The sequence below is a fragment of the Artemia sp. Qi Xiang Cuo genome, chromosome 11 (assembly GCF_049724085.1).
Source record: "Artemia sp. Qi Xiang Cuo chromosome 11, ASM4972408v1, whole genome shotgun sequence".
NCBI lineage: Eukaryota > Metazoa > Arthropoda > Branchiopoda > Anostraca > Artemiidae > Artemia > Artemia sp. Qi Xiang Cuo.
The window spans coordinates 65,611,742-65,635,152 of NC_142804.1; the positions used below are offsets into that span (position 1 = coordinate 65,611,742).

The 23,411-nt window shown below is 34.1% G+C and overlaps 1 protein-coding gene across 1 annotated transcript in view; it reads left to right on the forward strand.

The window, feature by feature from the left end:
- Positions 1 to 19,044, forward strand: part of apolpp (retinoid- and fatty-acid binding glycoprotein apolipophorin) — a 149,538-nt gene extending 130,494 nt beyond the window's left edge. Inside the window, exons 37-42 of the mRNA XM_089096953.1 lie at positions 2,135 to 2,278; positions 5,191 to 5,329; positions 7,645 to 7,862; positions 12,392 to 12,628; positions 15,868 to 16,025; positions 18,797 to 19,044. Of these exons, the coding sequence (XP_088953079.1) occupies positions 2,135 to 2,278; positions 5,191 to 5,329; positions 7,645 to 7,862; positions 12,392 to 12,628; positions 15,868 to 16,025; positions 18,797 to 18,980 (1,080 nt within the window). The 3' untranslated portion in view covers positions 18,981 to 19,044. The remainder of the gene's footprint in view (positions 1 to 2,134; positions 2,279 to 5,190; positions 5,330 to 7,644; positions 7,863 to 12,391; positions 12,629 to 15,867; positions 16,026 to 18,796) is intronic.
- Positions 19,045 to 23,411: the final 4,367 nt, after the last annotated feature.

The window sequence follows — 23,411 nt, forward strand, 5'->3', positions numbered from 1 at the left end:
ATACAATACAATATACCACATAAAATATGCCACATCACATAAAATATTTGATACATCCAATATACAATACAATATACATACAATATACAATTATATTGTGGATTAAAGTTTATAGAAGATGAAGAAACGATATGCCACATCACATAAAATATTTGATACATCCAATATACAATTCAATATACCACATAAAATATGCCACATCACATAAAATATTTGATACATCCAATATACAATACAATATACATACAATATACAATTATATTGTAGATTAAAGTTTATAGAAGATGAAGAAACGATATGCCACATCACATAAAATATTTGATACATCCAATATACAATACAATATACCACATAAAATATGCCACATCACATAAAATATTTGATACATCTAATATAAAATACAATATACATACAATATACAATTATATTGTAGATTAAAGTTTATAGAAGATGAAGAAACGATATGCCACGTCACATAAAATATTTGATACATCCAATATACAATACAATATACCACATAAAATATGCCACATCACATAAAATATTTGATACATCCAATATACAATACAATATACATACAATATACAATTATATTGTAGATTAAAGTTTATAGAAGATGAAGAAACGATATGCCACATCGCATAAAATATTTGATACATCCAATATACAATACAATATACCACATAAAATATGCCACATCACATAAAATATTTGATACATCCAATATACAATACAATATACCACATAAAATATGCCACATCACAAAATATTTGATACATCCAATATACAATACAATATACATACAATATACAATTATATTGAAGATTAAAGTTTATAGAAGATGAAGAAACGATATGCCACATCACATAAAATATTTGATACATCCTTTCGTATAGGGCGACAATATAAATTAAAAACGATAATTAAAAAAAAGAACAGTTTACAAAAAAAATAATCTAATAAACTAAAACTTGCAATTATACGTAGATACTGTTGATAATCGATCTATCTGAAGCCAAATCGATTAATCCAATTGTGTGGATTTGCTTAGCTACCAAAGAAAACACAGTTGAACGAAAAATAATGGACTCTAAATACTAATTAGCTAGTTGTTTTGTTTCGTTTTTTTCTTAAATTTAAGCTCATTTTGCTGTTTGAATTAAATTTATTTTTGATTTAAATCCGTTTGGTAATTTAAACTATTTTGGCAGCTTAAATCAAAATTTAGTTTGTTTGAATTTGTCTCAGGAGAGCTGTGAACTTACTTACAGCCATATAATTGGCCTTGATAAAGCCAATATTTTCCCCATAGCCTATTTCCTCTAAAAAAAATTTACTCTGATAAATCGTTATAAAAATTGTCTTTGAAATTTATTTTTGCCTGCTTACTAGAATTATAGGCTAGTTGATGGGGCACAATCTTAGAAAATGGTTGAGTTAGGTAAGCAAATCTTTCAGGAATAGGTCTTTAGCCTAGGTAATGCCCTGGTAAAGTTTTTTAAGCTTCATTCTCTTCCACTTCACATTTGTAAGGCTTAGAAAGTGGAATGCAAGACCTTTCGCTGTAGCAGTTATCTCAGTCCTATCCAGTATTTATTTTCGGGGGAAGGGAGGGGGAGCATCAACGAGTTTTTCTTAGGAAGGGGTGCAAAAATAACGAAGGAGGAGTTTACCCCCCCCCCCTGCACTTTGTGTAACGGTCTCAATTAATGTTTGTTTAAGATCAATTTACCTGTTGAATAATTATTTTTAAGTTTTTTTTTATCTGAACTTTTTCGAAAAATTTACAAGCCAGAAAAATGTTTTTTTTCGGGGGGGGGGGACTAAAACCAGGTAGACCTCCTCCCCATATACGGCCCTGGTTGTCGTTGTAACTGGCTATTGGCCAAAAATTACCTTGTTTCTCTTGGATTTTGAGGCATTAACATAATCGAAAAGTTTTAATCAAAAATATAACATAATAAAAAATTTGTCATAAACATTTTTTAATTTTTTCTCTATTTCCGTTTATCGCGTTAATGATTTGATAACTCAGCCATTGAATCGTAAACTATTAATAATTTTCGTTGAAAATTTTTATATTCGTACGAATATAAAAAAAAATATATTCGTTTGTAAATTCGTTTTTTTTCAGGTTCGTGCAAAGCTCCGTTCATTTGTAGCAGCTCCATCTACCAATGAAACGGTTTCTGTTTCTTCGATGATTCGAAATAGACTAAGAAGCATGGGCTTTGAAATGATTCGCTTTGATCCAGAACATGGAGCTATTGAATTTATGGTAGGTTTAAATCCTTGAATCGCTTAAATCGCGGGACGGCCTTATGACATTACACTCTATGTATGAAGTAATCAGCATCTTGTTGAGGCTTTTTATGTTATCAAATTAAGATACAGGACAATTGACAGGGATAACCCTCTTTCCATATCTAACCAGAGAAAAAAAGGATTGCAGAAAATAATATCGAACCGGGTAGGTATTTTTAAGACAGCAGAAACTATACTAAATGAGAAATTTATAATTGTTCAATCTTTAATCATTGAGTTTTTCTCACATTTATTCCGATAAATGTAAGTTAAGATAAGGATAAAATCCTTTAATCGACAGTGATAAATTTTACAAAAATACTAGATATTTCGGTCACATATGCAGTGACCGTCATCAGTAGTTTTACTACGTCATCGATGATGGTCACTGCCATCTGGCAAAAAATCTAACATTTTGGTAAAATTTATCACTGTCGATTAAAAGGATTTTATCCCTATTTGAACTTATGTTTATCGTCATGGAAAGGCGGCTTGGTCTTTGAAATTATTTACGTTGTATTTATTCATTAAAAAATTCGACAATTTAATTAGTATGTGTTATTAAAAATAAAAAAAATAATCAACACTCGTCATTAATCACCAATTAAAATGTAGTAGTTTGAAATCGAAGAAACAAAAACTAATCGACAAATGTAATTAGTTCTAATTACGATATTGGATCATGAATTACAGTCCCTGTGGTAGGGCAGTGGACTCGCTATTGTGGTAGGGCAGTGGACTCTCGTCTTGGTAAGACGGGACCTGGAGTTTCATTCTATTCGTCGTAAGGCTGGGTAACAGCTCTACCACTTGGCCCGCTACCATCTGCCCCCCAAATAATTTGGACAAAAAATTATTATATAGGCCATGCCCCTTGACTATCTGGATATAGATTGCTCCTCCTTCTTGCTACTCCTTCTTGAAAGTCTCTTGTCCCTTCAATAAAAATTCTGAAGCTAAGTCCCTGTGCCTTTCCACATTTAACATAGTCAAGCTGGAGGGAAACAGGTCCAAGAACCTCACTTCAGGCCTTCCAGTCATAAAGACTTTCAAGGAGGAGTAGCAAGGCCAACATTTTTAAATGCATGCTTAATGTGTTTTGATTGTGAAGTATGTATTGCAATATTAGTCTCAGATTTATAAATAGCAAACCCTGATACTTTTAAAATTCAACTCTGGTAGAAATAAAAAAAACCTGAAAACTACTTCTGAAGAAAGCGAAAACCAGACTAAATGAGCAATAGAAATTATTACAGCAGCACAACAGCAATAGTGCCCTGATATTTATTTTTAAATAAATATCAGGGGCAATTTTTAAATAAATATCAGGGGCAATTTTTAAATAAATATCAGGGGCAATTTTTAAATAAATATCAGGGGCAATTTTTAAATAAATATCAGGGGCAATTTTTAAATAAATATCGGGCAGTTTTTAAATAAATATCAGGGGCAATTTTTAAATAAATATCAGGGGCAATTTTTAAATAAATATCAGGGGCAGTTTTTAAATAAATATCAGGGGCAGTTTTTAAATAAATATCACGGGCAATTTTTAAATAAATATCAGGGGCAATTTTTAAATAAATATCAGGGGCAATTTTTAAATAAATATCAAGGGCAGTTTTTAAATAAATATCAGGGGCAGTTTTTAAATAAATATCAGGGGCAATTTTTAAATAAATATCAAGGGCAGTTTTTAAATAAATATCAGGGGCAATTTTTAAATAAATATCAGGGGCAATTTTTAAATAAATATCAAGGGCAGTTTTTAAATAAATATCAGGGGAAATTTTTAAATAAATATCAGGGGCAATTTTTAAATAAATATCAGGGGCAATTTTTAAATAAATATCAGGGGCAGTTTTTAAATAAATATCAGGGGCAATTTTTAAATAAATATCAGGAGCAATTTTTAAATAAATATCAGGGGCAATTTTTAAATAAATATCAGGGACAATTAGAATTTAGATGTGCTTGTATAAATTCTCAAGTGCTTGCACTTTACAGTAGAATATAGTTCTTTAAATTTAGGAAATTTTAAAGTCAAATTTTTTTCACTTAGAATCAACTTCATTTACTTTTTTTTTTAGTTTTTTTTTACTGGCTTAATATTTCACAAAGGAACCAATCAGGTTCTACAAAGACGTGGCTATTAGCTTCGCTTTATGCTATGCGCTTATATGTCACAGAAGAAAAACCAATGAAGTTGTAGCACACATTCTGCCACGGAATGTACTTGACTTTACTTTGACTTAAGTCTCCTGTCGGGTGCTGATTGGCGTAGAGAGTGACGTCTGCCTCCTCTATCCACTTTGGTCCATGGCAAGCGTTTGCGCTTCGCTCCGTCTGATGTTTGCTATCGACAGGAATTCGGATAGGCTGTCAGATAATCGTTTCTTCGGTCGAACTTGAAGATTGTCTTTGTGTGTAAAATAGAGGCATTCGAAGTAGGTGTCAAAACCATCACAAGGTAAGCTCGGCTGCTTGAGTCGAAAATCGAGACTGCTTTGTGAGCTGCAGTAGCTTCTCGTTACTCACGAAGTCAAAGCACCGCATACCTTCGATCTTTATCAGGCAAAGATATTAGATAGTATTTTTTTTTCTCCTTGAGCATAATCTACCAAATTTTGTGGTCTAAAAAAGCCCTAGACCTCTCTTTTTCATTTTACTCCGATGCAATATATGCAGCCAATTTACAATAACTGCCAACCCAAGGATGTCAATTCATGAAAACGTAGGGGTGGCAAAATGTATTTTTTGAAATCTAGGAGGACAACTTCGTTGCTTTTTCGATTTTTTTTTTTGCACCGGAAATGTCATTAGGTATAATTAAATTTAGTGCATCCAGCAGAGAATTTAAAGTAAATAATTTTTTTGTTATTATAGGTCCCATTGCCAAGAGGGATATCTTCGCTTCGCGAAATTGATGAGGCCTTTGCCTTTTTTGACCTCTCAAAAGGTAGCAGCCGCTTTTCTCCACTTAGAGATATTTTCAAGAAAGGAGAATTAATACCACCTTTTGCAGGTATGTTTTTCTTTTAGGTGTTTTGGGCTCAGTTGACGATATTAGTTGACAATTGATGATATGAAAATTCGTGGACGACTTATTTGACAATATTGCTGTTGACGAGATTAGTTGATGGATCGTTTGCAGCATTCTGATTGACGACATTTGTTCGCTCCGAGTTATTGATGAGGCCTGTACCTTTTTTATCCCTCGCTTTGATCAATCAGGGCAATTTGCTGACGAATTAGTTGACAATTGCCGATATGACAATTTTCTAATCAATTAAAGATATTGATTGCGTTTTGACTGTATTCTGGTGTTATAATATCTAAAACTCCCTAAATTCGTATATCTTTTCCAACTCAAGATGGCTCGTGCATATCGTATGCAGAAAAAAAAAATCAGAAATTCTTGTATAAAAATATTCTATTTCTTCCGTGAAAACTGCAAACACATCCGCAAAAAGCAAATATAGAACTGTATAGAAAGAAAAAAAAACGATTTGAAAATTACGTATTAACACGCGCATTTAGTTATTTAATGTCTATAACAGGTCTTTACTATAGCTGACTTCACACGCGCAAAAAATTGAGTAACCCAACTGAATTCAAATCCTCGCCACGTAATTGCCTGAAGATAAGAGGGGAATGTCTTAGAAATGAGAAATATTTCTGTGGAACTTTGACAAGTTTCTTTTATGTTTGGTTGAAACGAAATTCATCAACTATTCTAAATAGTCATAATAAGAATACCCAATTGTTTTTAAGCCACATTTTCCAACAGTGATGACATATGTGGAGTAGCGAAGCGAAAGAAGAAAAATAAGAACGAAACTAAAATACACTTCAGCTAATAAAACAAAGACTCAAATTGTAGTGAAAATTGGAGGAATGCTGAAACTTACAACTTTCTGTTCAGCATATTCATCCATGCTTTAACTTCTACTACCTATACTGCTAATACTGACACTCATTGCAGCACCGATCCATTTGAGGCCCACACAGCTGCTCCTCTGCCCCAATCTATTCCAAGATTCACTCTTTACACCTTCCCATGAAGTACCAACTACCTTTACCCCTCCTTACGGCATCTTCCCAGCCCATTTGGGGATGGCCTGCTAGTCGTATGACCCTTGATGCATGGCCAAAATGCGCAATATTTGACAATCTGTCATCCTTCATTCACAAAACTTGGCCTAGCCAGTTTAACCTCTCTTTTATTATTGCTCTCGCAAGTGGGCTCGAACCACATTTTTTTTTCAGCTTAGTGTTTGATAAACGCTCTATTGAAAGAGTACCTAGGACTTTTCTTCGACCATTCCCCTGGAAAACATTTAATAAATTTTCCTCAGCTCTACGCAGCGCCCACGTTTTGGAACCAAACTTGACCACTGCCATTACCATTGCTTCCAATATTCTAATCGTATTTTGCAGAGCTTTCTTACGATTAGAATATTGGAAGCAATGGTGATGGCAGCGCCCACGTTTTGGAACCAAACTTGACCACTGCCATTACCATTGCTTCCAATATTCTAATCGTATTTTGCAGAGTTTTCTTCCTATTCTTCCAAACTCTTTCCAACAGTTAAAAAAGAAAACGTGCGGCTTGGCTATTCTACTTTTTACTTCTTCACTGCATCCACCATATTTACTAATAAAGCTACATGAGTAAATGAAACTATTCATTCGATTCATTTTCTTATTACCTTACATCATATCTTCATCCTCACTTATTGATCGTCTAAGCAACATAGTCTTCTTAACGTTAATTTTCAAACCTATTCTTACACCCTGAAGTGTTAAAAAACTTCAAAAATTCAATCAGTGTGCTGAGATTTTTATGACATTTTGAAGAGACAGAAAGAGACAGAAGGGGACAGAATGAGACAGAAGGGGACAGAAAGAGACAGGAAGAGACAGAAGGGGACAGAAAGAGACAGGAAGAGACAGAAAGAGACAAAAAGATACAGAAGGAGACAAAAAGACATTCAAAATTCATTCAGTGTGCTGATATGTTTATCTAGGATATTTCAATCATCCACTAGGTCAGAAAGAGACAGAATGAGAAAGAAGGGGACAAAAAGAGACTTAAAGAGAAAAAAAAATACAGAGTAAAAATAGACAAAAGGCGACAGAAAGAGACAGAAAGAGGCAGAAAAAGACATAAAGAGACAGAAAGAGACAAACAGACATTCAAAATTCATTAAGTGTGCTGAAATGTTTATGTAGGATATTTCAATCATCTGCTAGGTCTTTGGGACATCCAATTTAATACCTAACCTCTTATAAATCCAAATTTGTTATAGCAATTTTCCATCTGTACTTTCATTCTAGGTTATGCTGCCATTATTGGTTCACAGGGATACGTCACCTTTGATGGTAAAGTCTATGATTTCATCAGCAGCTGTCAATACTTGCTATCAAAGGATTTCGTTGATGGAAACTTCACCCTGAGTATCAGCTATGATGATATGAATAGGGATGGGGTGCCACAGAAAAGCCTTTTTGTTTCAGACTCAAATGACATCCTTGAAATTACAAAGGATTACAAGGTATATATTCTTTTCAGTTGTGATTTTTAATATAGACTTGCAAAATCTTCGGGAAATATTGGAAATAAAGGTCATTTTGACAGAAAATTGATTAAAAATCATTTTAGTGAGGATAAGCTTGGAATTTTTACTAATTGCTTAAATTCCAGAATTTTTTACTGAATAACGTAATGTATAGTCCAACTATAATGTACATAGCCCTTTTAGTTTTGTTACTTTGTATCTAATTAAATATCATTGTAAAATATTGGAAACCTGGATCATTTAAAAGAAAATTGAGTGATAAATTATAAAGTATGTATGAATTAAAAATTTTTTTTTTTTTTTTTTTTACTAATTTTTAGACTCAAAATTTCAGAATTTCAGACTCAAATGACGTTTTTGAAGTTGCAAAGAAATACAATGTGTATAGTCTTTTTAGTTTTGTTGCTTCGTATTTAATTGAATATCGTTGCGAAATATTGAAAATCGTGGTGATTTTGAAAGAAACTTGAATGAAAAATTATTTAATCAGCTTGAATTTAGGTTTTTATTTTATTTTATTCTTTTCTATTAATTCTTCAATCTCAAATTTCGGAATTTCAGACTCAAATAACGCTCTGTAAATTACAAAGGACTTCAATTTATATAATCTTTTTAGTTTTGTTACTTCGTATCTAGTTGCTTATCATTAAAATATTGTAAATCTTGATGATTTTGAAAGAAAATGAATGAAAAATTATTTAGTGAGCATTTTCTTTTTTTTTACTAATTTTTCAGACTCAAATGACACTCTTGAAATTACACAGGACTACAATCTATATAGTTTATTTGTTTTGTTGTATTAGTTGTGTTGATTTGTTTGAAAATCTTTGAGATTTTGAAAGAAAAATTATTTAGTGAGCATGAATTTTTTTTTTTTTAATATTTCTGACTTAAATTCATTTCAGACTCAAATTACGTTCTGCAAATTACAAAGGACTACAATGTATGTAGTCTTTTTAGTTTTGTTGCTTCGTATCTAATTAAATATCATTGAAAATATTCATAATCTTGGTCATTTCAAAAGAAAATTGAATGACAAATTATTTAGTGAGCATGAATTCGGATTTTTCCCTTTTTTTTACTGATTTTTGCTAGTCCTTCTTTTATGTACTAGTTTTTGTTGACTAATTGCGTATACCAATTGCTTCTGTATACGGTTTGCTGCTGTAAAAGGGTTTTTCAAGGCCGTATCCAGGGGGGGTTACCCGGTTTGAACCCCCCCCCCCCCGAAATGTTTGTTTGACTTAAAAAACGTAACAAAAATGGACATAAACAAATTTTGTATGCGTTTTTTGAGTTTTTTTATGTACCCCTCCCCCCTCCCCCGAGCAAAAATCCTGGATTCACTTCTGGGGTTTTTAACCCCTTTGTCACCCTAGAAGCCAGAAAATATACAAACAGTGAAGTCTTGTAGCATTTTGGAAATATTACGCTTTTTGGCAAAAAAATCTTTCAAATCTTATCCCTCCTGGAATAATTTTGCAGGTTTATCTACGGTCTATTTATCAAGGACAAAAGGGATTAGACGCTAAATGAAAGTTCTTAAACTGTCTAGAACAGTGTTTTTCAACCTGGGAGGTCTGCCTCCCTAGGAAGGCGTGGACTAGTTTAAAAGGAGGCATCAATATTAGCCGGGCTTCACAAAAAATCAAATGAAACTAAAACTACGCAGTCATACAAAATATCTTAAAACACTTAGCATTTGATTTTAAGTAGCGAAAAATACATACACAATAATGGTTGGCATATAGTTGGATAACACGGTCGGCCGACGAATCGATGAAATATCTGACTTTCTTAGCGATGAATTTATGTTCTCAGATGGGCGCTTCAAAATTCACTTTACAAATCGATGAAGCAACTGTTGTAGCTAAAGACGTATATTTAATTGCAAATATTCGATATGTTCAAGAAAATTATATAACTGAAGATATATCGTTTTGCAAACGCATTCCTGGCAAAGCCACATCCAAGGATAATTTTATATAATTGACGATTTTTTTTAACGAGAACGGCAGATTGTTGAATAATTGCTTTGGGATTTCTACAGATGGTAGACAATCATTTTAATGACCCATAAGTGTCCTTCCTGTACTAACTACTCATTATTAACTGCTAACTATTAATTACTAAATATTAGTAACCAATTAATTACCAATTACTAATTATTAATACTTCTAATTAGTAATTAATTGTTAACTCAATCAATCAATCAATCAAACTTTTATTTTTAAATAAATGAACAAACGAAATAATTAACATGAACATTTCGACTGAAAGGAATGACTACTACTAATTACTACTACTAATTACTAATTAGATGAGATTACCAGTTCAAGTACTAATTAGAACGTTTGCCTGGTTTTTTGTTTATTAGAAAAAATTCAATTTGGAGTAGAAATAGGAAACCTAAAATGAAAACAAAAACAATGATAGCGATTCATTGGCAGCTTACATCACTATTTTTTGACACGTTTGCCATGACAAAATAATGCTATGACAAAATGAACATGTAAAGTTTCAGTATTGATCTAATGCGTTTAGTATAGATACGGAAGCCCAAAAAATCAGATATATGTCCCTTGAAGTGTTTTTTTGCTTATTTGCTAATGCTTCTTAAATTTCGATGCTGGATTTTTAAACCTTGCATAAGGCAACAATGACGTTAAACATACATTAGGACTTTAAAATCTTGTTATGTATACTTGCAAAAGATTATCTTGAATAAAAAAAAAGTTCTACTAAAAAAAAGAAGCTTGTTCGTTTTGTCTGCTGCGGTAACTATGTCAGCACTATGAGATAAGATAAAGTACGTACAACAAATATACAACACTGATCCCCGCAAAGACTCTATGGCCTATGAAGGAAGTTGATGCACATACAGTTGCTATAAGAGTATAAGTTACAATAAGGTATAAGATACCAGAGGCATATACAACTGCACATTACATATATGACTATAAAAAATAATAAGCTTTTATGGAGTACGAGGATTCCAAAACTAAATGTATAAGACACATGCATAGCATAATATACGCTAACATACTATAAGATGCACTTAATATATAAACACAACTAATATACAATAAAAATATATATTAAAACAGTGAGAGAGGTGGAGAGAGAGATAGTAGGAAGTATCTATATAAGTAGCCACAATTAATAAACGTAATAGAGACAGAACTTACAGAAAATAATAAACGAAGCCATTTTTGAAAAGTGTGTCTAGAGCAAATAATATTTTTGTGCTCTTTTTTATGTTTTTTCTGATGTAAATGTTCTTTTTCTATAAAACTGAAAAAAGAATATAGATTAAGGTTGTTCGTAAACAAAACAGAAAATTGATAAACAAGGGGGACAGGAAAGATCCGAAGGGTGAGTTTAAGCATTGGTTGGATTAATCTCTAAGTTTGTTTTGTTGTATTTATTGATTGGGTGAGCGGTTTCTCGCATAAGGCACTTTTTGTTTCGCCGTCTGCGCCTAGGTGGAATACTGGTCTGAGCTTTAAAACTGTAAAGTTCCGAATTTGATCTAATAAGCGTTTATGGAAAAGGAGGATCCCAAAACTAATTGTGTTTTCCTGTAGGGATTGCTTTTATTTTACGCTTCCTCAATTTGATACTCAATTTTTGAACCCTGTTTTGGCAACAATAATTTGAAAACGCGTTGGGGTTGTAAAATCTAGTTATGAATGAAGGAATTTATTCAGAACCCGTCAAGATACATGACCTCTATACCCATGTCTCCCCTTAAGAGTTTGTTGGTTCATTACAATTCTGGCAGAAAATTCCGTATTTCTAGTCCAGAGTAAGAGACGGAGTGGCCCCAATAATAAGGATCACTATTTATGCATATTTAAAAATGTAATTTTTGACAAAAAAAAGAGAAGATGGATAGTAAAATACCATTATTTACAGAAGGGGCAGATCTTGGATTTTTTTAGGGGGGGGGGCAAAATAGGTTGATCCGATAAACTTGCGTCAGGAGCAATTTTAATTAACGCAAGCTTGCGTTAATTAAGTAAATTACTCTACTTTAGACTACGTTAGGGGGGCGCGCGCCCCTTGCCACCCCCTCCTGGATCCACCACTGATTTACAGTTTGTAATTTTTATATGCTTTTGTAACTATGTAACCACTGTACAGATTATCTGCATAACAGATAAAAAAATTTCTACTCTATTTTTAATTGTTTTTTTTTATATAGAAATTTTGTTTTGAAAATCATTATCGCTAGTGAGTTAAGCAAAGCTAAAAAATGAACAGTTGATAACAGCATTCTCCATTGCCACGGCTGCACAGAGGTGGGATTTGGGGTTTGAGTGTCCAGCGAAAGCTCTCTATTGAAGAAAGGCTCCTAAGGAAAACAAAAATAAAAAGTATTCACATTAATAAAGTCCAGATGTTGGATTTTATTCCAATCCATCCCTTTAAAAGAATACTCTGCCCACTAATGATCCATTCTATGTTGCCTATATTATTAATTATTTTGAACTTTATTTTAGCTCATCGCCAATGGTAAAACTCTTCCTGCACCATTTTCCCTAAAATTTTTGAATGTCAAAAAAGAAGGTGATATTTTGGAAGTATACAGGACTCATTCCGGATATACATTGCGCTGTGACACAAAAAGAGATGTGTGTGTTATTAATGTCTCAGGATTTTACTTTGGAAAAATTTTTGGTCTCCTTGGCTCTTTTAACCATGAAGTTGCTGATGATTGGTCAAGCATTAATAAAAAGGTAAGTTTATAAGCTCCTTAGTTTATTATTTATGATTATTTACTTTAAACGAAAATGAAGTAAACTATAGACTCGTTTCCTTTGTATAAAAAAAGAAAAATTAGGAAATCACCTTTGAAACAACCCAAGCAGGTAGTCTGTTGAGAATCTTCTCAGATAAGGATAAAACATAAGATCCTTTATCCTATAAAGGATCCTATATTAAGATTAAGATCCTATTAATTAAGGTTATTATCCTATTAACCTAAGATTAAGATCCCTTAGGATCCTATTTTATCTTTAAGACCCTTTGGTTGGATCAATTGATAGCCTCAACTTTGCAGTTCTGGATCAAATCCGACAAAAAAAAAAGTAGGCTACACACCCACATTTTAGAGTGACGAGCCACTACTACTAACATTGGAATGAAGGAGGAGTGTCCGCAGCCTGACTGGTCTTACCCACTTTCCCTCTAGTAAAACAATTAGCTCTGGATCTGTAATAGAATGCTGCAGCAAGTTGGTTACGTAATCCTGGGTCATCCGCATTTATTTAATTTCAGGCTATTTTAGATTTTATATTTGTTTCTCAGGGTTGAAGACGCCCTGTTTTATACAGGCGGAATATCCACGTCGTGTTGGTTTTTCTTTCCCTTCTACTGGCTGCAGTCCCGTCTGTTTTCTTTATCTTAAGATTTTTTCTCTCTCTTTGTTTTACATTTTATTTCATTTTAAGTCTTATAGATTATTTTAGATTTTATCTTTGTTTCTTAGCATTGAAGACGCCCTGTTTTATACAGGCGGAATATCCACGTCGTTTTAGTTTGTCTTTCCCTTCTACTGGCTGCAGTCCCGTCTGTTTTGTTTATCTTAAGATTTTTTCTCTCTCTTTGTTTTACATTTTATTTCATTTTAAGTCTTATAGATTATTTTAGATTTTATCTTTGTTTCTGTTTCTTAGCATTGAAGACGCCCTGTTTTATACAGGCGGAATATCCCTGTCGTTTTAGTTTGTCTTTTCCTTCTACTGGCCGTAATCCCGTCTGTTTTTTTCATGTTGAAATTTTTCTCTCTTCATTTTTTTTTTATGGCTGGCCAGTTCGGCTTTATTTTTCATACTTCCTCATTTTTTTTTTAACTTTATGCTTTTCTTGTTATTTATTATCCCGTATATACGCCTTTTTTGTTCTACTTCTTCATCTATTAGTTTAAAACCCCAAATCCATTTTACGAAACATAGATTATGACGAAATAACTGTATTTGCAATTATAATTAAAGAAACAAATATTCAAAGAAACGGCAACATTATTCTGAAGACAGTAGAAGAATTATCACTATATTCATGAAATGCCTCCGTTTGTTTAGTTTTGACTTTCTTTTGTTTGAAAGAAAAACATGAAAGATATTTTTTATGTTATTATAATTAACTTTAATTCTGTGTTGCATGTTTAAATTATGTTTTTTTTTAATATACACTTGGTTTAAGAAAAAGCCAAGCTCTCCTTTTCAAAGGAGAGGCAATAACAAGAATTAATACGCAACGCGTAATTGGAGTTAACTTCTCTTTGGATCTCTCATGGATTGAACACTCTCATTAAAATTAGATCCTCTTTCTACAAGAAGCTAGGAGTTATTTTAACATGTAAAAGTCTCCTCCCTGATGAGTCTATTCTGCAACTATTCATTTCTTTCATCAGACTTGTCATGGAATATGCATGTCCTACATTCGCTGGTGCACCAAAAAGACGCGTCGCTCCACTCTTAACGGATTCAAAATCGAGCAGTTCGTGCAGCAACCTCTGGGAACGCGAAAGCTAAAACCCCATAGTTGATCCAGGGACGCTTCAACGTGGTTTCCAAAGAGGTACTCCCCTCCAAGAATATCTGAAGACGAGTTTCGTCCGGCGATCGGTCGCCACATGGAATTGCCTGCCGGCAGAGGTAATCCTAGAATATCCTTCCCTTGACGCATTCAAGAGAAGGTATAACAAATAGTTCAGTGTTGGAAAACGAGGTAATTACCAGGACTAGCTGCATGTCATCACCTGTGATAGAGCCGCGAAGCGTGTAATAAAAAAAAAGCAGCAAGGGAACAACAAGATAATTCTATGATCAAGGGAAGAGTGTATACACATGCAAAGACACTCTAAGTAAGAGGGTTCTAATCCCATTCTTTTTAGATCATCATTTTTTCTTAAAATCTTGGGTTTCCCCTTTAAAATGCGCGAGGTGGGTCTTTTTTCACCTCAAAATTAAGTGGATAATTTCTTAATATAGAAGTTTTGTCCCTCTCCCTAAATTTTGCAAAATGCCTTTTTTGGGAGTCTCTAATTTCCCTCTCTAGATATTGAAAATACACCCGCCCTACATTTCTGTGAATACGTTAGTATTTTGCAATACGCAATAATGCGTGAGTAGGTAAACATTCAACCTGTATTTAACGTTTATGGCAGAAGCAATCATTATCAATCAATCAGCTTAAAGAGGCAGTCCTAAATAGCTGGTTTCGTGTTCTTCAAACATCTTTGGAAACCTTTTCTAATAGTATAGAGAAAAAGTCACAAGGAGCTTGCCAAAGCAAATGCCATCTGAATACTTTGGCGGCATTTCACGAAAATTTGGTGAGGGGGCTAACTATGTTTTAAAAATCTAGAAGGGGGGAAAATTTGTGCTTTTTTAATTTTTTCAATGAAAATACCAAAAAAGAAATATTAATTGAAATCACGTTAAGACATATGTTAACAGGGGATGTATCCATCAGTTAGGACAAACATTCATGTAAGGACGCACATTAGGCCATACAGTTATGTGTTAGGAGATAATACCACGCATCTAACAAGAATGATGGAACAAATCAGTTTAGATAATCATGCGTAAATAACCAGTTTTGCTCCTGGCTCAGTGGTTTTTAATGCTTGGAGAGAACCACCGTGCAGGTGGCAAAAGCGCCACCTGCACGCAATGACTCATGTTGTGTGTTGCTTATATATTAACATATTATATAAACTATTAATTATTTGTTATAAATTATTACATTGATGCTTAAAGCCAACGTCTAGGAAATTACCATGAGCCGTCCTCGGCTAGGTCAGTTGTTACAATTACTTAAGGTTATTTAGGGTCATGTCAGTATCTTATGTGTGAATTTCGATGTATCTCAGCCGAAAGTGTTAAAGCCATTTATACATTTATGATTACAGCCAACAAAGTTTTGGGTATTTTTATCGTATTCTGTCATGGTTTGATTCTGTCTTTTTCAGGATTCAAAAAATGTAATTGAGTTTACCAACAACTGGAAAGTGAACAAACAGTGCAAAGAAAAACCTGTCACTGCTATTGCTACAAGCCTCAACCTTCAAAATAGCCAAGTGGGTCGTGACTGTCAATCGCTGTTCGCAAGCGTGCGCTCTCCATTTAGGTAAATATGAATTTTCACATAATGCTGCTATAAACATGCCATAGTTTTATAGTACCAAGAACAATGACAATTAAAACTGATTGTCTGAAATCAGTTTCGTTTCCTTTTATCTTGAATATAATATAATATAGTGTTTTTCTAACGGAAACCTATTTTATGTACAAAATTCTAATTTCAAATGAAGTAAATATTTGCAAAATCTGGATCGAATTTTCAGCCAAACTTTACGCTACTACTACTGGCATAGAGGAGAGAAGGAGTAAATCATCGTCAGCCAAACTGGGCTGTTAAGTCTGGGATGGAAATATACTCGTTAATATCAAGTTAAATTTCTTAAATAGTTCAAATAGTTGAAGTTATAAATATTAATTGTTAAAATAATATGTATTAATTAAAATAGTACCTAAAGCTGAAATAGTTAGAGTTAAAATAACTAATTTTGTATAAATAGAAGGATACTGGCTAAGACCTGTTACACAATGTCACCACCGTATTTTTATACTGGTGTTATCTTAGTTTAGTGTTTAGAAAGACCTTCCCACTTGTGACGGTGATATGCGTTTTTTTTCATATTTCTTCAAGAAGATATGGTGGATAAATCATCAAGTAGATCCGCCATGAAACTGCCAGTTAACGTTTGATCAATTTCTATTTTAATATGGTTTCGCAGCACAGTTTGTGAATGGATTTTGCCTAATAAATAGGTTCCAGGCTACACTGCTATATATAATGAATGAAAAAAAAAAGTTTGGATGAAAGGTTAGTCGAAGTAAAAGGTCAGATCTAGTGAATCTGGCTGTTTTCTTCAAGTATATGAATTCATGTAAAGCCTTCTTGTATTGTGACCACATTGCCTAACCGACAAGCTAAACACGTAGGCACACAACTCGGTCCAATTATCCTAAGGTGGCATGCCAAGAACTGAGTAATTGAAGAGCAGCTTCGTTCGACTGTGCTCTTCAGTTCAGAACTATCTTCTTGGATGCATTTTCCCTAAAAGTTTCTCTGCCGACTCTTTCAAAGCAAATTCAAAAGACTCTTCAACCTCTTGGTGAAACGAGATGAAAGAATGGTGGCACCACACGATGCTTAAAAGTACCTACCGCCGCAAGTGTAGAAATAAAAAAAAATGAGAAATATAAGAAATATGAGAAATATGAAATAAAGCAGATATTGTGGCTGGGACGAGGATTTCCCTTTGAAGCTTGTCCCATATTGTTCCTGCTGCTACAGATCTTGCCGTGTCTCTTCTGGTTCAGACGGCTTTTGAAGTAAATAAATTTATTTATTTATAATTTATTTATTAATTTATTTATTTATTATTTAAATAAATTTACACACTTATTCTTTCCATCAAAAGAACAGTTTGTTCTAATGAACTGTAATGAAGGAGCAGTTCTTGCTAGTAGTAACTGAAAATCTAGAAAAAGAAGCTTTTATAAAAATTTATACATGAGAAGAATTGGTTTTTTATGATTATTCCAAATCAGCAAACCTTATTGAATTTAAAGCTATGCATCAGAAGTTAGAAGTCTGAGAGAAATTTATGAGTATGTGAAAGGGCCTTCCCCCTTCTCAACATTCCCTCTTTTAAATTCTGACTGCTATAGAAATAGATAAATTGGAATAGAGTGAAAAGTATTTTCCACAATATTTCAAGAATAAAAGAGATTATTGATATGCATTTGCTTTAAACAATTTTATGTTTTATTTCAAATGTTTTAAAAGGCAATCGACCGCCATTTGTTTCACTCGTAAATACTTTCAGCATAACACCTAAAAAAATTTAGCGTAAAGAGCTGGGGATAATGAGGAGGGGGCCTCCTCATATTTTTGTTCGTTTTAAGGGTACTATTAAAGGTTGCCACAGTATTGGATGGCAATAGGATTTTTTTATGCAAAATGATAGCAATATTTACGGCTATATAAGGCATTGGAGCTATTTAAGGCTTCCAAGATTCGAATATTGGAATGGTCAAGTATGGTTCTGAAACGTTGGTGCTTCGGAAGACGGAAGAGAATTTTTTAGATGTTTTCCAGAGGAATCGCCTACGGATTGTTTTGGGTACCCATTTCACTGACCTTATTTCAAAAAATAAGCTGTACAACAAAGTTCTGTCGCACTTTCTATGGTCAAACGAAAAGCAGGTCGTTGCCGAATGGGGCGGGAAGAATTTATTAGGCAGGATTTAAAGGAAATTGGAAATTTTTGGGAGGGGGTAAAGAGGGAATCTATGAATAGAATGGACTGAAGGATGATTGTATGCAGCTGTGTTGGCTTCAAGCCAACTAAATAGTTATTATTATTAATAGTAGTAGGTATATCGGGCACCATTAGTGGGAATGGGTGCATTGTCATGGTTGTGACTATTATATTTTAAGAAGTGTTGATTGGTGAATCGGATGGTACGGTTATTTTGTTATTAGTGTCGTTTAAATCAACATGCAAATGGGGATAAGTCCATTTATTTAGACAGTGAAAAGAGGTGCAAAAGTCTAGATATTTCGATTACATATACCTGTTTTCACTGTCTTAATAAATGGACTTATCCCCATTTGGAGGTTTGTTTGTTCGTCATAGAAATGCAGTGTGGTCTGGGAAAAGGATACGTAGTTTAAGGTATTACGTCAAAAATGTATTGTTGTCATTCTTTCTGAAGAGCCGTAAGTCTCTTATGATATTGTTTTAACTCTCAATGGTGCTCTTTACTTTCATAAAATGAAGACTCATTTATTCTACTTTACACACATTTAAGATACACCTTTTGTAGGTCATGCTTTGGGGCTCATGATCCTACACCATATCTGAGTCTTTGCGAAAAGGCCGTGGCCCGCGTAAGAAGCACTCAAGATGTTCAAAGGAATGTTCTATGCAGTATTGCTGCTGGTTACAAGGAAGTTTGCAAGGAGGAAGGAGTTCTCTTTAGTCTTCCTAACATGTGCCCTGCTGTTTAAAAGTTTATCTACAAGTTTTTGTATTCACTTTTCATACAATAATTAGATGCTACTATGTTATTCATTGAGTAGTTTGTCTTTGACACCTTTATCGTATTTGCTATTAAACATGGATATACAAGCGCCGTCGTCTTAAGGGGGGGATAGGTTAAACTGAGTAGAAGGTAGACTTAGAAAAATGGTCTTACCTCAACTGATGAACTTGAGCTACGAATCTCGAAATAAAATGAAGAATTACGTTTGGCGTACTAAAAGTTCCCTAAACATTATGCGCAGTCCTAAGAGTTCCCGAATCAACTCAAAATCTTCCCCAAACAAGTGGGAAAAAGTAGAAAAATATAAATAAAAAAGTCCTCTCTGAAGTTTCAAAATAAAGTGACTGAAAATACCGTACGATTTCTCTTAGGCAGCGTGAACAGAGGCAATGCTCTAGCGTTGCCTTTAATACTTTAGTAAAGAGCCATAAGCTTTCAATGTATTATTTTGTTTCACTGAGCCTCTTCACATGGAAGGTGTCTTTGGAGGGGGCCCATTTGATTGAAAATTGAAGTTTATAGTGCCCCATTTAAGGGTCAAAAGTATTTGGAGGGCAATAAGCCTCATTCCTTGCCTTTTTGTTCTACCAAGGCTCTCCCCACCCCCTTGCTTCCTCCAAAGACCGTCCATTCAAAAAAATATAGCTTTTTTTGTTCAAAAAGGTTGAAAGGTTCAATGAATATGCCTCCAGAGATGATGTAACCCCCACAGGCCCAGGGGTAAGAACTGTAAATATTGCAGATTGGTAATTATTTTAACTTGTGCTTTAAATTGAAAAAGGGGAGCGTGTTCGATATATTAGAACGGCTAAGAGTATTAAGTTTAAACTTCAAGGGAATTTTAAGGCTGATATTGAACTAAATCATAAGACGCTATATGTATTCTAATTGTCGAAAGATTTTACCTGCAATGTCTCAGGAATGACTAAGGGTATTAAGTTGAAGCCTTAGGGAATATTGAGGGGGATGCTGAACTAAGTTAAGATACACCATGTGCATCTATGTTGTCAAGAGCGCTATCTGCAATATTTCAGAAGTAGTTTAGGGTATTAAATTAAGCTTTCAAGGAATGTTGACGGGGATGTAGAACTAAGGCTGGGTATAGTTGAAACTGGGTATAGAAGGTTGGAGCTGGATATATTCCAGTGTTGTGAGATGCTTTGGGGTCTCTACTCTGTCACAAGCTTCCTTCTGCGTCCCTATCCCTGAAAGGGAAACCTTGCTTGCGTCGCCTCATAATTGAATCAGGGTGGACCATCTACGGGTTTGCCTAATCAGAACCGTGACTGCAAAAGGTGCTGTACGGTAGCCTTCTGGCACCCCTCAAGGGAATTTTGGCTTTTTAAATGACACAGTATAATACTGGATTGTAACTAATCGCTAATTCTTCTGTTATTTTTTTTGTGCTTTTTTGTGCTAAAAAATCTCTTCCTAGCTAAGCTATCTATTATGGGCTGCCCCCCAACTATAGTATAATACTTGTGGATACGAATTTATAATCCGTCTAGAACTGTTTCTAGGGTTGGCGTCTTTCAGGAAAAAATCTATTACAGTGCCCCCCTCCCGACTCCAATATAAGCAAAATAGCCGAAACAAAGCCAGAAATTGGATCAAATGGGCAATTCCCTTCTGCACCCCCAAGCCATGTCACCCGGGGAAATTGCCCCGGCTCTCCCCCCCCCCCTGTTGGAATGGCTCTGAATGAGTCGGAGGTAATAGGCTTGATATTTTTTGTGTAGGACGTGTACTCTTGCTGACAGAAGTGCATCACTAAGTTTGTGACCACGGTGGCCCCAGGGATACAGAAGGCCTTCATTCAACTGGATGTAACAGGGAATTCTTGTTGTCCTGTTCTAAGCCGGATTAAGCACTTCGTGTGGACTTGAGAATATGTATTAGTCCCTGACCTGCACTAGTGGGACTCGTTGCTTTTCCTGAGGCCATAACAATTTCAATGATTTAAGTAATATGAAAATTGCAACTAGGAATGTTACAACGTTAAAAAAAAAAAATCATACTATGTCATACTATCGTAAATCATACTATGTCAATATTGACGGCGAATTAAGGGGCTTTGAACTGGTCTCAATAGAAGTTTGAGAAATTTTTGTCCCAGGGGTAGAAATCATGAAGTTAGGTGGTATACAATATATTTACTAAGGCAAAAAAGATTGGGTGTATAAGAAGGGTGTAGGATTCACGATGAATAAGAAGCTTCTAAGTCTTTCTTAGCTTAGGAAAGTATTAGTAGGGTCTTAGTAGCTAATTTTATGACTTAAAAGTGCAAAAATTCAGTCATAGCCCCTGTAGAACCGACTGATAAAGGCAGTAGTGATTGTCTAAAGATAGTAGATAAGTTTTACATACAGTTACAGGAACAAATAGAGCGGATCCCAAGTAGAAATATGGTATTTTTATTATGTGATTTTGTGCCCGGATCGGTAAAAATAAGAATAGTTAATTTGTAAATTATATTATATTTGATACTCACATATATTAATTTGATACTCAAATGAAGGTATTACCACTGGATATGCCGTTTTTACGCTCTTTCCAAATATAAATCTACAAAAACCAAGTTGATATGATCTAGAGCTTCAAATTGGGCCTTTGTACATCTCCGAAATGTTGCAGTTGCCTGGTAGTTTCAATGATGTCAATTGGGGGTGGGGGACAGAGGAGCTGTATACCCCCAAATTTCATTCCCCCTAGATTTTCTTAAATACTATTTTGGACCATTTTCAATTTGATATTTTTATTCAAATATAGTAAAAAAACAACAAATTTTGCCCTCCTAGATATTTAAAAATACACCCCCTCTAAATTTTGTGAATCGGCACCATTAGCCTAGCACTGGTCTAGTTCTGTTAGTCAGCGGACGATTTATTAAACTTAATAAGGAGCTGGGAGGTGGGCATAGAAGATGTGGGATTGCAAACTTCAGCTTTAGTGTTTTTGCCATGGAGATTATGATGGTACCGTTTTCATGCTTCCCACTCTTTTCACTCCACAAACAGCACCCAAAGTGTCATTTTGGGTGCCAAATGGCACTTTATGATAGTGTTGTCAAGTTGAAATTATAAAAAGCACGTAGATATAAAAATTTGCTTTCAAATGAGATCTTACACGGCTCTATAATGTTCAAGTTTCCCACTAACTGTGAAGAAAAAAAGGAAGACATCAGGGCTTTTCATGCAAAAAGTGACTTTCCTTGTTTCTTAAGGTGAGGGGCTGTAATCTTACTACGTGAAGTTTTCGACAATGGCAATTCCAATGGTGTACTTTTCATTTCAATCCGGCACCATTTTTGAGGGGTTTCAGGATCTCGAAATTCCTACAAATTTGTTTTTGCAATTACATTTTTCTATCTAGATTAACCCTAATGATAGTTATAATATTTACCATTCCTGAATCAGCTGCAAATTCAAATTCTTCTCAGTAGACACTTTTTTCTGGAGAACGCGTTTTTAAACTTTTTTTTACTATGGATCGCGGTGTGCTCTTTACTAAGATGCTGCTGTAACTTAATGGTTATTTTTATTTTTGAATTTTTAATGAAGGAATTCACCAAAATTTATTCTCCTTGGCTGGATCCTGGTATCTTGGCATAAGAAGGTGTAGCCCATGAATCATGTTTCCCCTGATATCGATTTAAACTATGCCTTTCTATCTTGAAAATGTCACTTCGATCTTTCTCTAAACCCGATTTAGGTTATTTTGTAATTTTCTGTATTATGGACAGCGCCCTTCTTTTTGTATGTATATTATTTTTTTTCTTTTTTAATAACAAATCTAAACAACTATAGGATATATGAATTGCCAAAAACTACCCCAACAGGATTATTCAGGCAGTTTTTTTAGGGTGTCTAATTTAGGGTATTAGGAGCTGTATGTGTATTTAAGTAATGAGAATTTTTCTAGTTATCTACAAAAAAACTGAAAATTAATAATTGTACCAATCCTTTAACTCAAAGAATTTCTAACCAAAGAAAAATTCAGTGATTGTATTGATGAAGTTTTGATACAAAACGAGTCAAAATCCAGACGAAAATATTCATAATACAATTAAATACGAGATCCCTGTGAAGTCTAGCCGCGGACGTTTTGTCCGCCTTTATTTTATGATTAATTAGTTCAATAGTTATTTTATTAGCTGTACAGGTCTTGAAACAAGCTTTAGCTATTCATCTGCTCAGGATTGGAGCTTTTTTAAGTTGAGCCCAGAATAGGGCTAAAATGACATGTTGTCCCTTGAAAGATCAAAAATGAATAAACAAGGTTTTTTTTATATATCAGAAGAAGAGAGTATGATATTTTTCTGGATAGAAATTGCATCGAAATTCATGTCCTGCCTGAAAACAAATTCTAAAGGCTTGACTTTTTGTAAAAATTTATG